The 15,229-nt window shown below is 40.7% G+C and overlaps 1 protein-coding gene across 5 annotated transcripts in view; it reads right to left on the bottom strand.

Annotated features, from left to right (window-relative positions):
- cadps2 (Ca++-dependent secretion activator 2) overlaps positions 1–15,229 on the bottom strand; it is a 343,471-nt gene that overhangs the window by 133,804 nt on the left and 194,438 nt on the right. For all 5 annotated transcript variants that reach the window (XM_041795900.1, XM_041795903.1, XM_041795901.1 and 2 more), the window contains exon 12: positions 696–832. In XM_041795900.1, the coding sequence (XP_041651834.1) occupies positions 696–832 (137 nt within the window). The remainder of the gene's footprint in view (positions 1–695; positions 833–15,229) is intronic.

The following is a 15,229-nucleotide window of genomic DNA, read 5'->3' as shown; positions in this document are numbered from 1 at the left end:
CTGTGAAGCACGGTGGTGGCAGCATCATGCGTTGGGGATGCTTCTCAGCAAGTGGATCTGCAAGGCTTGTAAAGGTAGAGGGTAAAATTATGGCTGCAAAATATCGGAAAATCCTGCAGGACAAACTTGTTCAGTTTACAATAGAACTGAGGCTTGAGAGAAGTTTTATTCCCCAGTAAGACAATGAGCCGAAGCATACAGAGAAAGCTACACAGAAATGGTTTGAAGATAACAAGGGGAATGTTCTGGAGTGGCCTAGACCTCAGTCCAATAGAGAAATTGTAGCTGGACTTGAAAAGGACTGCTCAGACCCAATCCCTGTGCAAATGGAATTCAAATACTATGCATTCATGTATTGAGATTTGGACTCTAACTAATGAACAAGACCACTAAAGACTAATATATCCACATGTATTCACATCAGAAAAGAGGTCTAAAAGTTTAGGTACTCTTCATATAAAGGATACAAAAGCTTCACAAAATACATTTTATAGAATGAGACATTTCCAAGAAAATGATTCAGCTTTTATTTTACATTTCAGTGAAAGACTGAAAAGAGTGACGAACAGAGAGCACAGCCATCAGAAACTCAAACGTCAAACATCATCCAGATCTCTGATGAAGGGGAGAATCTTTGAGCAGAAAAAAGGTCATGGAGGAAGAGAGAGAGAAATAATGTGTTGTAGTGAACGTACCAGGCAGGAGAAGGAGTCATTCATGCGGTGCTGCAGAGTGCTTTTCTGTAGAATGGTGAACAGAGCGGCGTGGTCGAAGCGAGACGGACTTGTGGAGATCAGCTCTTCAACGCCCTGGCGTTGAGAGGGACCAAGACCTGGAATCAAAACACAGAAACGGGAGAGAAATAAAAACTCATGACTTTAGTTCAATGCCAGTTTTCATACATCTGTCTCAAACACATCTGTGGTCTGATAGAGCTCCATGTACGCAGGCGGCATGGGTTCAAGTCTTTCACAGCGTGGCACTCCCCACAAAATTACTGTCATTCTCATAACTAATTAATACAACCTTTCTCAACTGCGATTTTCCAAACAACCCTGCCCTGTATGTTTGACTAAATTTTCTAATAACCTCTAATAACCCATAATCTTATTATTTTTTACAGTCTTATGAATGTGTTAGGACTTGCAAGGTTTATGTAATATTTAAAGAATGTGTTGCAAAATCTTTATTTTTTTGGTTTGTTTTTTAAAAGTTTATTTGAATCATAAAGTAAAATACTGTAATGATAAACTTCATTTTCCCTCTTCATAAGTCAGGGCCTGGGCCCCCTAACTAAAAAAACTCTAGATAAACTAATAAATGCATGTTTCTCACCTTAAAATATCAACCAACTGCAGGACAGAGAGGGCAACATCAGCAACAATGAAAAAGATGAGGGGCTAAACTTTGACCCAGGTAAAAGTCAGAAACTTCTTTCTCTCATTCATGGATCTGATCCACAGGAACACTGTGACACTGCCATGTGTCTCTGTCTACTTTAATACCTTTAAAGCATTTCATACTGAGACCAACAAGGTCAAGAAATTCAAGAAAAGACTAGAGGCAGTGCTCAAAGTTCCTGCATGGTCTGACCGTTTATAATTTATCTTTTTTGTTGAGACGAGCTCACCATCAGACCAAGCAAAGCACTGCGCCTCATTAAAGGCCATCACTTATCAATGATCTCTCCTTCCCTCCACAATGATTATAAACTAACCATTATCCATCCAGATCATCGTTGAGAGGGAAACCTCTGAAAGAGAATTAAAATGACTGGTACAATTGATACAATTTTTCCACTATAAATAGCAACATGTGGTAGTGACTTCTCGATGTAACGACACAGCTCAGATTCATGTACCATGTCATTTAGCAGATGCTAAATCAGCATACATCTGAAAGATAACAGATGTTCATGTTGCTAAAGACTTTGTTCAAGGGTCTACACTGGATACTGATTGAACCGAAGATATCCTGAACCAAAGACAGCAATGGAGACCACTCAGTTATCCAGCCACCATGTAGCCTACCAGCACTAAGTCAGAGACAACTCGTAAAAATAAAAAGCATGCATGAGAGCAGAGACATAACTCTGCAGCAAAATTCATAAAAGACAATCATACTCTGCAAAAATAAAATGAGAATAGGCTTACAGAAATTATCCTTATTCCACGTGGTATTCTGTGCCTTTCATTTGGAGTGGCACTGGGTCATGTTAGGGTGGTACGGTACCAAAAAGAAGATCTGACATCCAGTTAGGTACCAGAGCAGTGTTACTTTCGTTGACTAAAGCTATGTCTAAAACTATACATCAACAGCCGTTTTTTCCATGACAAAACTAGACTAAGACTAACAAAAAAACATCAGTGATGGCTAAAACTGACCAAACTACATTTAGTTTTGGTCAAGATGACTAAAACTAGACTAAAATGTCATGTAGTTTTCGTCGGAAATTCAAAATCCGTGATTTTTCTCGACTGTAGGTAAATCTGTCAAAAAAACATTGTAGCTGTATCTCTTTTCCCTCTCAGCTGTAGAAAGCAGGGACCCCAGGTTTGGCAGAGTGCAGAAAACACACTACCATGATTTGGTACCAGATTTATGCAAGAGAATAAATGGTTGGACTAAAACTGGACAAAATCTTTTTTGAATTTTTATCGACTAAAACTAGACTAAAACTACAAAAGATAGAAATGACTAAAATGTGACTAAAACTAAACTGCATTTCATTTAAAGACTAAAACTAGACTAAAGTGTTTTTGAGTTTTCATCGACTAAAATTAGACTAAAACTAAAAAAGATAGAAATGACTAAAATGTGATTAAAACTAAACTGCATTTCATTTAAAGACTGAGACTAAAATTAAAATAGCTGCAAAATTAACACTGTACCAGAGGTGTTGGCACCCGTTCCACAATGTTAATGAGCTTGAGTGGCATCTGGCTGCTGACCTCTACAGTAGGGTGTTTAGGGTTCATCTGCTGCAGACCTCTACAACGGGGCAGCCTTGACCATGAGGCAGTAAGTGCTGTACTAACCCTTGTTGGGTTTTCCCTTAGTTTGTGGCGTGTTATTTTTATGTTTATCCTCCCATCCCTTACCCTAAACCTAATCTTTAGAGTTTGGGTGCCTAACCCTAACCCTCTTTGAGTTTTCCTTAGTTTTTGGTTTCTTCAAACTTATCTGATCTGGCTCAGTAAATTTTTAATTTTTAAATCATAAAATTCTTCTGCTGTGAGAAAAAGCCACTTACTGTAATCTCTGACAGCAAGTGGGAAATATGTCATTCAGAACGTCATTCTGGTTCCGGTTCCGGTAACGTGCATCACTTCCTGCCCCACAGTTGACATTGCCCCATTGTAGAGGTCTGTCACAGCTGAGCCAAAAACACCCCACCATAGTGGTCTGCAGCCAGATCCTCTTGGCCAGACTTCGGTACTCACCCAAGTCATCACTTCTGGTTACCAGAAGTCCAATTTGGAGTCTCCAAATGGGCATGTTAAAATCCACTTGGATATTTCTACAAAAAAACCCACTACTGAACAGTCATTTTTGGTTTGTTTTATAACCTTTTTTTTTTTTGCTTGCATTCTATCAGGCCTGTGGCTATGGCTCCATTACGTTTTCAAGCTAGGATATCACAGCTATAAGTAGGTAATTTACAATTTAAGAATCTATATCTTTTAATTTATGTAACTGGACGACAACCAGCACTACAGTCATTCTGACACTGGTAGGAGAAACTTCAGAGTCGTTGCTTTCAGGAATTATCAGGGTTTAATTTGTAGTCACAGAGGTTTTATCTGTTTTAATTTGGGTACATCTCAAAATAAAGGGGCCCTGTGGACAGTGTGAAAGTTTAGCTACTTTAGTTAATCCTGACATTATTGTTCTGTAAAAGGAAGCAATAAATAAGATATGGCGGGCCCCGTGCATGTGCTCGAGGGCCCCAAAATTTTTGAGTCCACCACTGGTTAAATGTGATTAGACAGTCCAAACCCAAGACACCAAACAAAAGGATAAATCAAGCCCAATAAACACCTGAAAAATAAAATAGAGGAATATTATAAAGCTAGAAGTATGTAAACAAAAAAGTTAACTTCCAACTGTTAGCAGTTTTAGAGAGGAGTCAGAGCATGGCTTCAGGGTAAACTTTCACATACGTGTGATGACCCACGGCCTCTAGCTGCAACCCAAAGGAGAATTTCCCGCTCTTGATTCTGAATTGATGGCATATAAAAGAGGCTATAATTTACAAATAAACAAAGAAGGCTCCTATAGGGGTATTGTTAGTGTATTCAAGTGTTGGAAGAGGCTAGCTGACACTCAGAGACATAAGAAGAGAGAACAGTACAGACTGAGGGCCTGGATGTTAAACGGAGTTTGTCAGCGGAATGACTTCACAGATTTGTGCTCATGATCCCATCAGCTAAAAAGGTGAAATATAAATGATTCACAACCATCACGCCTCTCTTTGAGCTCGGCACACGCACTCACAGAAGAGTCGACATTGGCAGTGTGGGTTCTCGGCGCTGTGGTTAATGGTTCCCACCTCGGTTGGCTACAGCTCCTCTGTGAAGCTGTCAGAGCTCTCAGCTGACACACAACACTCGCCAACATGGACGACATATGAGGAAAACACTGGGAGTGACTCAGTGAGACGAAAAAGCAGCCAGAAGGAGAGAGGAGAGACAACACGACACAGAAACTGAAGCAGGATTTGTTTCACTAAAGAAGTTTTCACTGTTTGAAAGATGAAACCAAAGTAAAGTTTGATTCTTTTACTTGATTATATACATGGAGAAAATCTCTAACCTACAGCAAATGTTTAAATTGCTGGCACTGCCATCAGCATAGGCTTTGCTTATATTTGTAAAAAAAAAAAAAAAATACAGTGTAGGCTAAAGAACTCATGTACTTTAACATGTAGTTGCCCCCCTTTGCAGCTACAACAGTCTCCACTCTTCTTGGAAGGCTTTCTACAAGTTTTGGAGTGTTTCTGTGGGAATCTGTGCGCATTCATTCTGCAGAGCATCTATGAGGTCAGGTACTGATGTTGGATAAGAAGGCCTGGCTCACAATCTCTGTTCCAGTTCATCCCAAAGGTGCTGGATGGGGTTGAGGTCAGGGCACTGTGTGGGCCAGTCAAGTTCTTCCACACCAAACTCATCAAACCATGTCTTTAAAGTCCTTCTTTGTGCTCTGGGGTACAGTCATGTTGGAATAGAAAAGGATCTTTACCAAACTGCTGCCGCAAAGTTGGAAGCATAGCATTGTCCAAAATGTTTGTATGCTGAAGCATTAAGATTGGTCTGCACTGGAGATAAGGGGTCTAGCCCAAACCCTCTGTCCCTGACACAGTGCAGTCAGGCAAGTAATGCTGTTCAGACATCGGCCAAACCCACAGCCAGAATCCAATTCCACTGCTCCACAGTCCAGTGTCAGTGTGCTTTACAATGCTTCATCTGATGCTTGGCCCTGGACTTGGTGATGTAAGGCTTGCATGCAGCTGCAGCTGGGATGAAATTTTATGAACCGTCTGATTGCAAAGGGTGTATCCATAACAGTACCACACTTAAAGTCAATGAGCTCTGTAGAACGAAACATTTAGGATCACAAATGTTTGTAAAGGGAGACTGCATGGCTGGATGCTTGATTTTATACATTGGGTCTAATCGAAACAACTTCAGTAATTAACAGGTGTGGCCAAATACTTTTGTCCATATAGTGTATCTCAGACTGCACAGACAGACCAACTGTCTGTAATGGTAGAGACAAGAGGTAAAATTGAGCGTTGAAGTTTGTGATCAGGCTTGTAATCTTTAAATAGATCGCTAGAAGAGTTTTAAGCTAGCAGCATGACTAAACATTTGGCTCTGCCGTATTTTCAGTATTTGCTGTTTTTTTAATGCCTTGTGCAATTTGTGCTTAGTTGCAGTATTACAACAGAAAAACGCTGATTCTTCAATGAATGTCAAGATAAGTTACACCTCGTACTTCTTGGTCAAAAACAAGGTCAAACAGTTCATCTCAAACTCCCATTAGTAACAAATAAGCACTGAAAAGAACCTTATACCATTGTGTTTCAAAGTGGAGGTCTTGACCCTTTGGAGGGTCACCAGGGGTCTCTGGGGGGGGGGGGGGGGGCACAGACATGGAGTCATGCATCGGAGTCCGAGGCTCTGAACATCCCCTAGAGTTCAGTTAAATCCATCATCAAGAAATGAAGGAAAATGTCACATGTGTAAATCTGCCTAGATCAGACCGTCCTCACAAACTGAGTGGGCGTGCAAGACAGAGACTAGTGAGAGAGGCCAGACACCTATGATTACTCTGAAGGAGTTCCAAGCTTCAGCAGCTGAGATGGGAGAGACTCTGCACACAACAATTGTTGGCTGCAGCTTTATGTAAGAGTGGCAAAGAGAAAGACACTGTTGAAGAAAACTCAGATTCAGTCTGGACTAGAGTTCACCAAAAGGCATGTGGGAGACTCCATGGTCAAGAGGAAGAAAGTTCTTTGGTCTGATGAGACCAAAACAGAGCTTTTTGGTCATCAGACATGACCCCAAATACACCTTCCCCAGTGTGGGGCATGGTGGTGGCAGCATCATGCTGTGGGGATGCTTCTCAGCAGCCGGCCCTGGAAGGCTTGTAAAAGTAGAGGGGAAGAACAAAGAAAGCAGCAAAATAAAAAAAATCTTATCCAGTTTGCAAGAGACATCTTGGTAGAAGATTTATTTTACAGTAAGACAATGACCTGAAGCGTTCAGCGAAAGCTACATAGAAATGGTTTAAAGACAACAAGAAGAATCTTCTGGATTGGCTGAGTCAAAACCCAGACCTCAGTCCAGTAGAAAACTTGTGGCTTGACTTGAACAGGGCTATTCCCATCCGATCCCTGTGCAACCTGACAGAGCTTGCTCAAAAAATAATGGATTAAAATTGCAGTAGCCAGATGATTTAGCCTGATTGAGACCGATCCACACACACTCAGTGATGTGACTGCAGCCAGGTGACTCTACTAAATACTGACTTGAAGAATATTTATTCAGTCACTTATTTTACATTACATATTTCTATTTAATTGGAATTACTTCGTTAAAACCTGTTTTCTCTTTGATAATTAAACAGTTTTTTTCTTATCTAAAAGCCAGATTATATGAAAACAAGAGGATCTTATGGTATGACTCTGGACTTTCAGTAACATCTGTGACTTAAAAAGTTGAGAAATGTCAGAAAAGTTGTGAGAAAAATGGTGATCAATGTGCATTAAAGCCCCCCCACACCAGAGTTTAAATCCTGAGTCAACATAAACAGGGTTTATTTGTTTGTGCTCATGTTGGAGCGTGTCCCAAAGTGCAGCAGCACGGCTCGTCTATGTGTTTTTATTAGTTGTAGACAATAATGGAGCTCTTCTCACAGCCCGGCCATGCAGCGCCTGAAGCAGCAGATGATGATTTCGGGTCAGTGGCGGAGGAATCAACAGGAAAAAAAGGAAAAATAAAAGAAGCAGAAGAGGCGCAGGGCGTCCCTGCCTGAGCAAACCTGGGTTCATTTCCAGTCCTTTCAGGCCTTCCTGTTAATGGCCCCGCCAAATGAAAAGCCTAACACTCTCCATTCTGCCTTTATCAGGGGAGTACATTTCGGGATGGGAAGTTTCTGAGTGTGACACATGGCCCCACAAAAGACCAAGGCTCGCCGAAGAATGCCGGCGTGGTTTCCACGCCTTCGACGCCCGCGGCCATCGTGTCCGAGACGAGCATTAGTGATCGCTTTTTATTAACGCTGCCATTTTTGTTTTTGTTTGGACGCAGAGAAGCCCGCAAGGACTCTCAGACATTTGTGTTTCGTCCCCCTCCTCCCTCCCTTCTTTCTTCCACGCTTTTGTCAGAGAGGGAAAAAAAAGACAGCAAAAGTGAAATCACCACAATCAACTTCCAATCGACGCTCCTCTCCTTTTCTTCCTGACTGCTTTTCTAGTGACGCCGGCTGCCCTTTGGCTCCTGTCCTGGCCTGCTTTCCCTCTGTCTGATTCCGATGTAGGTCATTCAAAACACCTTCAAAACACGGGATTGTCCTTAATGTAATTTGGAGAAAAAGACAGGGAGTGAAGGAGGCGTCTCTAAAGAAAACGAGACAAAGAGATATAGATTAGTGCTGATAATAAGACGGAGAGGAGGAGGGGAAGTATTGATTGATGTTGATCCATGTCGAGTCCAACTTTCAGCTATTATCTGCCGGGGGGTGGGGTGTTAAAGGAGGGGGTCAGTGTTTGTGGGTGAATGAGTGTGTGTGATGGAAAATATGGATGGATGTCAGTGCTGAAGGCACAGATGGTGCAGACTGTCTGCAGGTTTCTGCACTTTGTATCGTTCAGATTTTTCTCATCACTCACTTTCATTCATTCTAGGAACACTGGAGCTCACATGAACATGCTGTAAACAGCCGTAAATAGAGAATTAAATACTGTGAATAGACAAAAATACACAGTTTATATCAAAACTGTGGTAATCAGTGTGAGTAAATGGCTTTGACCTTGAATCACAGCTCTAAAACAGCATTTAAATGCCGATTTTTTTGACAGAGTTATTGACAACAAAGTCCAGAAAACCCTCCAAACAGGGAGACTGACAAACTAAAAAAAAACAAAAACAGAAAACCCAGTAGTGAAATCAACTTCAACTTCACAAATACTTAGGTTATCACACAGGATGGGTTGGAATGATTCCAACTTTAATTCTTCTGTTTTCAGAAATGTATTTTAATAGATTTTTCTGCTTTTTGATGTCTAGAATATGTACACAGGTATAATAGTTTGCTCCATCAGGCAGCCATAAAACAGGCTGTGATGACTGCAAGAAAGAAATAAAAAGAGCCCATTACTGTGCTGTCAGGGATGTGTTCAAGCAAAAAAAAGCAAGAAAAAAAAAAAAAAAACCTTGAAAGATTGATCAAGTCTTCCTCAAGACTCTTACCGTAGACAACAAGTGTTTTGATTAGTCAGATGTTTTCCTCTCATAAGAGAATCTTTAGAAAAATAACCACGGTTCAAGAAGTTAACCTTGCAAAGCGAAGGATTAGCTTGACTCAGCACGCCTGTCATCGGGTAAATCCATCTCATACAGCTCCATCCACAAAGTTTGTGCAGAACTGAAAACTGAAAATGGTCTGCTTGAAGAGATGGTTTCAGGCTCAGTATGTGCAGCATACCTGCGAAGCACACACCCATACCATAGTCTTAACGGAGCGACCAAATAGATGAAGGAATGAGGGAAAAAATGTGGCGTCACTCTGATAAAATCTCTCGGACCAGTTCATTAAAATGTGGAGCCAATCTGACCAGAGATTGTTTGGAGTGCATTTCCTGTACATTTTAGTGCAGGGGTGTCAAACTCAAGGCCCGGGGGCCAAATCTAGCCCGTGGTACAGTTACACTCGGCCTGCAAGATCATATCATGTTCTTATTATGACTGTCCCTAAAATATGAGGCCTGCAGATTTCCTCCAGTGTAAAAATGTTAACATAACCTAGGTGATATCAAATATTCTTTAGTGATAAAAATGGGAAAAAATTAAAGAGCAAAATTAATTAGCAAAAAAGAAATGTGGGAAAAGAAATGTATTTATGTTTTCATTTCATATTTTCAATTTTGCACTGCACAATTATGACTTTGATCTATTATATGGACTTTTATTTCATATTTTGAAATTTTACATTTATTATTTTGACTTTTTGTCTCATATTTTGACCTTTTCAACTTAAAATTTGACTTTTTATCTCGTATTTTGACTTCGTTGATTTATTATTTTCAATTTTTTTCTCATATTTTGACCTTTTAGGTGCACCATTTTCAATTTTAAGTCATATTTTTTCCTTATAAAACATGATTATGACTTTCTTTTTATATATTTCCCTTTTAAAAGCATTATTTTAACATCTAATTTCACGTTTTGACCTTTTGAAGTAGTAAGTTAGACTTTTTATTTCAGATTTTGAGCCTTTTAACTTATCATTTTGACTTTTTGAATCTCAAAATCATTTAGCATCAGTGCTATTTTTTTCCCCCATAATTTATTACTGGTGAAAAAGAGGTTGACAGTTTGGTTAAAAGTTGACCCTTTTAGGCTCTCAGGTTAGACCTTAATTCAGAATCCGACCCCTTCTGTGATTGAGTTTGACACCCCTGTTTTAGAGGAAAGTCCAAACAGACCATTGTTGTCCAGTCATGAAACATATGTGCACCAGTTTTCATGCATGCCTTTACCCAGTCCTGGTGTGCTCAAGACCACACTATCCAAGACTGAGACCAGATTGCACTGAGACCAAGACTTTTGGGGGTTGAGTCAGAGTCAACACCGAGACCATAAAAATCAACTTTAAAAAAAACATGAAAATATTGAACAGTTAAAGAGCATTCTCTCTTTTATTTTAGTTTTCTTTTTCATAAATTTGATGGATAAAAACAAGGAGTCTGCAACTCCAAGCACAACATGCAACAATCTCAGACTTTACAAAATGTGAATTTGAATTGATTTATTTGATAGGGACGATGCAGTTTAACATAGTTCCATAACAGAGCAGGCATCTGATGTGCTGAGTAAACAGTTCATAAAATGTACAACATTTAACAGCATAAAATGGCACAAGAGTTTACAGAGCAACGGTACAATAAAAACATATCCAAATAAAAAACAACAAATTCTATGAACCAGTTCAAATAGGAAGTTAAAAACATGGCAGACTGATGATGATTACAGCTCTGGTTTGCTTTCAACCAGCACTTGACCTTTGCAGTGAAGGATTTTAAACCTGTGATTAGTTTGATTTCAGTTCGTAATGAATTCCAGAGTTTACTGCCTTTAACAGAGGAGGCTGACTTTCCAAATGTTGACCTACGTTTTTGTATGTTACAGTTTCCATTCACTGTGCTTCTTGTTACTCTGCTGTTCTGTCTTCAAACAAATTTGGATAAGGGATCGGGGGCAAGATTATTAATACATTTAAAAACTAATTTAAGGAAAGAGAGGTGCATGAAGCTCTCAAAGCTCAGTAGATTGTATTTTTTCAAAATGTGGCAGTGATGCTAACGGATGGGTTTTTTGTCCATTATTTTTAGGGCTTTATTGTGCAAGGATGAAAGATTTCTTATTGTTGAAGGTGAACCCTGAGCCCAAACTGTCATACAATATGAGAAATGAGAGAAGATCATGGAGTGCATAAATATCTGAGCTAGATTGCTCCTTACTGATTTAGTGATTTTCTCCACATGTTTATCAAACCTGAGCAGTGGATCTAAAATTACTCCCAAAAATTTGAATTCATCAATTCTTGTATTTTTTTCAGTCTTTATCTTAACACAAAAACTTTCAAGTGGAAACCGTTTCCTTATGGAGAAGCACATCGACACAGTGTTATTTAGATTTAAAACAAGATGATTGAGTTCAAGCCACTGTTGGACTCCGTACATGTGGTTAGTCAAGATCTCTGCTGCCTTGGTAGGTGACTTAGCAGGAGCATAGATGACTGCATCATCAGCATAGAGCTGGATGCCAATGTCTGGACACATTTTGGGCATTATAAAAAGACTATAAAGCAAAGGGCCAACTAAGTTCTTGTAAAAAATAAATTCTTGTATGTATCTAAAAGCCATTAAGTCCAGAATTATTTTGAATATCTGAAAATGAGATGGTTATCTAGATTTGTCAGGCGAATGAGGCCTAAAGCGTTCAGAGGTATTTCTGACTAGAAATAAGATGGACTGATGTCTGGGTTTATAAGGCCCCCAAATTAGCTAGTAATACTTTCTTCAGGTTCAAAAAGATTGCTGCTTATGACCGACTAAAAACATCCATCATGGCCTGGAGGATGAAAAGGGAAACTTTGGGCTCTTCTTTACACAAAAAATGAGGTGTGTGTTGTCTAACATGTTCAGAGTTTTGGCTCAGGGCTGCAGTTTTGGTGGTGATGCTTCTGAAGTGAATCTAGAAGAGATTGAGCTTTTCAGTCCCTCAAAACCAGAATTTCTCCTCTTTTTATCAGGGTATTTTTGGCACAGCACCAGCAAATCTGGCTTAGATGTTAAGTTGCATTTTAGGTAATGTAGACAGCAGGTTTGACACTGAAGTAGAGTCACTTTCTTTTTAGTTTTTAATAAATGTAGAGCTAAATCAGCCGTGTTAACTCAGTGTCCATGCATCTCTTTATCTGATTTATGTCTGTCTTTATCTTTGGATGATATTTTCAACCTGTATTAGGATGTTTGAGTGAGTTTTGATGGGTGGGGGTAGTTTTCAGCGCTTGATCTCTCCATATCCGTCCAGTCCGAGCTCCATCGGTATCATCACGGCATCAGTCACATCAGTGTGACATGCTGCTCTGAGAGGTGGTGGCGGTCGCTGATGGCAGGTTATTGATGCGGACGAAGAGGTGGAGGAGGAGAGCGTTTCAGTTTCAGGTGCACCAGGCTGAGAGATGTGACTTGATCTGCCTGTCGGAGCGTGACGGCGGCGATAAAGATGATGTCAGGGTGAGCAGAGACGAAGATGAAGATGGACAACCTCATGAGTCTCTGTGTGGCTGAGCGCAGTTTCGAAGTGCAGAGCGAAAACAACTCCGGGAAAAGTTAGAGAAGACATGTGAATGCATCCCCAGCTGTTGTGCTGCGTTTAAGTGCGTCATTGAGGTTAAGACAAATGGACAGTTTGGACGTCTCTCCTCAGGATCATCCTCGTTGTCAAACTGACCACCTGCCTCCTCAAAAACCACAACTGACGGGTGTAAACAGCCCAAAAAAACAACTTGAGGGGCAAGTCTTGACCCTGAGCACGCCTGCCTGTTCATATTGAGGATAGAAATCCCAGTCTGAGGGAAAAAAGTAGATCTGAGGTCAAAGTTTAGTGGCAAACTTCTGCACAATCACTCATGAATTTCCACTCTTTTAGACTGGTTTGAACGCTGATCCATTGGAGTTTATTTATGCAGAGTGCCAGTGGCAGGAAGGTCAAATGAAGCAATGTCTGTAGAGTTTCTTCAGCAGTCACATTTTTGAGTTTGTCCTTTTTATAAGAGCTCTCTCCTCAGAGATGAGGAAGGTGCTTAAATCTGCCCACAAAGCACTCTGATTTCTCCGAATTCACGGAATTTACCTTTAGCTTTTCTTCCATGTTCATTTTGCCTGTCAAGTTTGCTTTTATTCCTTACCAATCAGTGCTCGTCTTCCCTTTTCACTCGATTACTTTATACCTAAGTCAAGTCATATTAATAAAGTCAACAAAAAACAGTCTCTGCCTCATCTCTCATTTCTGTTCTTAAATGCAAAAAAAGGTGACAAAGTTGAGAAAATCTGACGATCCCTTCCCTGATCTATCTCAGCTCCTGTGGTTACCTGTCGCTGATGTTGAAAAATGAGTTTCGGCTGCCTGGTAGGCGTCAGCATCATGCAGTTATCTTTAGCATCACTTGGGATCTTTAGCTTATAGCTTTGTGTTGGTCTGCTGCCTTTTTAGGTGTTTGGAAAGACTTGATGCAGAGTCCCCAGCAACGTTCTGGGCAGTTTATACCTCATCGCCACCTTGTCATTTGTGCAATAAATCCAAAGTCATTGTTAAAACCACTCCAGCATTTCCCTCTACCTCCTTCTTGGAGTGGAGCTAACGTGTCAGCAGGGATGAGTACCAAAATCCTGTACCAATTTGGCACCGGTGCCAACATGCCTGATACCTAATGAACAAAATCAAGACAAAGATTTCCATGCTAGATTTTAGTGCCACATTACGTCAATACAAAGACACAAAATGCTTTCCACAAGGTTTAGGAGTGTGTTTATAGGAATTTCTGACCATTCTTCCTGAAGAACATTTGTGAGGTCACACACTGATGTTAAATGAGAAGGCCTGGCTCTCAGTCTCCGCTCTAATTCATCCCAAAGGTGTTCTATCGGGATGAGGTCCGGACTCTGTGCAGGCCAGTCAAGTTTATCCACACCAACACTTCGCACAATGTAGTCAGACAAGTACTGTTCTCATGGCAACCGCCAAACCCAGACTCGTCCATCAAATTGCCAGATGAAGAAGCGTGATTCATCACTCCAGAGAGCGTGTCTCCACTGCTCTAGAGTCCAGTGGTGGCATGCTTTACACCACCGCATCCAACGCTTTGCATTGCACTTGGTGATGTATAACTTGGATGCAGCTGCTCGGCCATGGAAACCCATTCCATGAAGCTCTCTACCACTGTTCTTGAGCTAATCTGAAGGCCACATGAAGTTTGGAGGTCTGTAGTGATTGACTCTGCAGAAAGTTGGCGACCTCTGTGCACTATACAACTCAGCATCCGCTGACCCCGCTCCGTCATTTTACGTGGCCTACCACTTCATGGCTGAGTTGCTGTCGTTGCCGGTGGCTTCCACTTTGTTATAACACCACTGACAGTTGACTGTGGAATATTTAGGAGTAAGGAAATTTCACAACTGGACTTGTTGGACAGGTAGCATCCTATCACAGTACCACGCTGGAATTCACTGAGCTCCTGAGAGCGACCCATTCTTTCGCAATTATTTGTAGCAACAGTCTGCATGCCTAGGTGCTTGATTTTATATACCTGTGGTCATGGAAGTGATTGGAACACCTGATTTCAATTATTTGGATGGGTGAGTGAATGCTTTGGGCAATATAGTGTTTTTCATTTTTTTATTGCTTTTCCAGACATCCTCCCATCGCTGCTGTGTAAAAACTGTGTTAAACAAGAACTTATTAGAAGCTCTTTCTTTGGTGTATGCACATTACAAAGGAGCCCAACAATGGATGTGGAGGGCCCCCATGCCTTTGGGGCCCCAAAATTGCTAAGTCCACCACTGCTTGTTTTGCCAAGTAACATGATTACCACGTTAGCAGCAGTAACACCTTACACCAGGGATTTTCAGACTTTTTTTGCCCAAAATCTCAAGGCACACCATATTAAAACTGATACAAAATAGACTTGTTAAATATATCACAGTCAAGGTGGCCTATAAGGGGAGATAAAAGGGAGAGCTTTCTGGGGCCCAGCCAACTGAGGGATCATAGAGATGGCAAAAAGGCTGTCATAGAGGTGGCAAAATGGGTTAAAAGTGATGGATAAACATGGCAAGATTGGGCAACACAAAGTCAGAAATGGGGAAATTTGTAAAAAAAAAAAAAAGTGGGCAAACAATGGCTTGAAATAGGTGAAAACTTGTTGAATGTGTCAAAAT

This window comes from Cheilinus undulatus, linkage group 9, assembly GCF_018320785.1.
Source record: "Cheilinus undulatus linkage group 9, ASM1832078v1, whole genome shotgun sequence".
NCBI classification, from domain to species: Eukaryota; Metazoa; Chordata; class Actinopteri; order Labriformes; family Labridae; genus Cheilinus; species Cheilinus undulatus.
The sequence above is the reverse complement of the archived record's forward strand: the minus strand, read 5'-3'. Positions and strand labels throughout refer to the sequence as shown.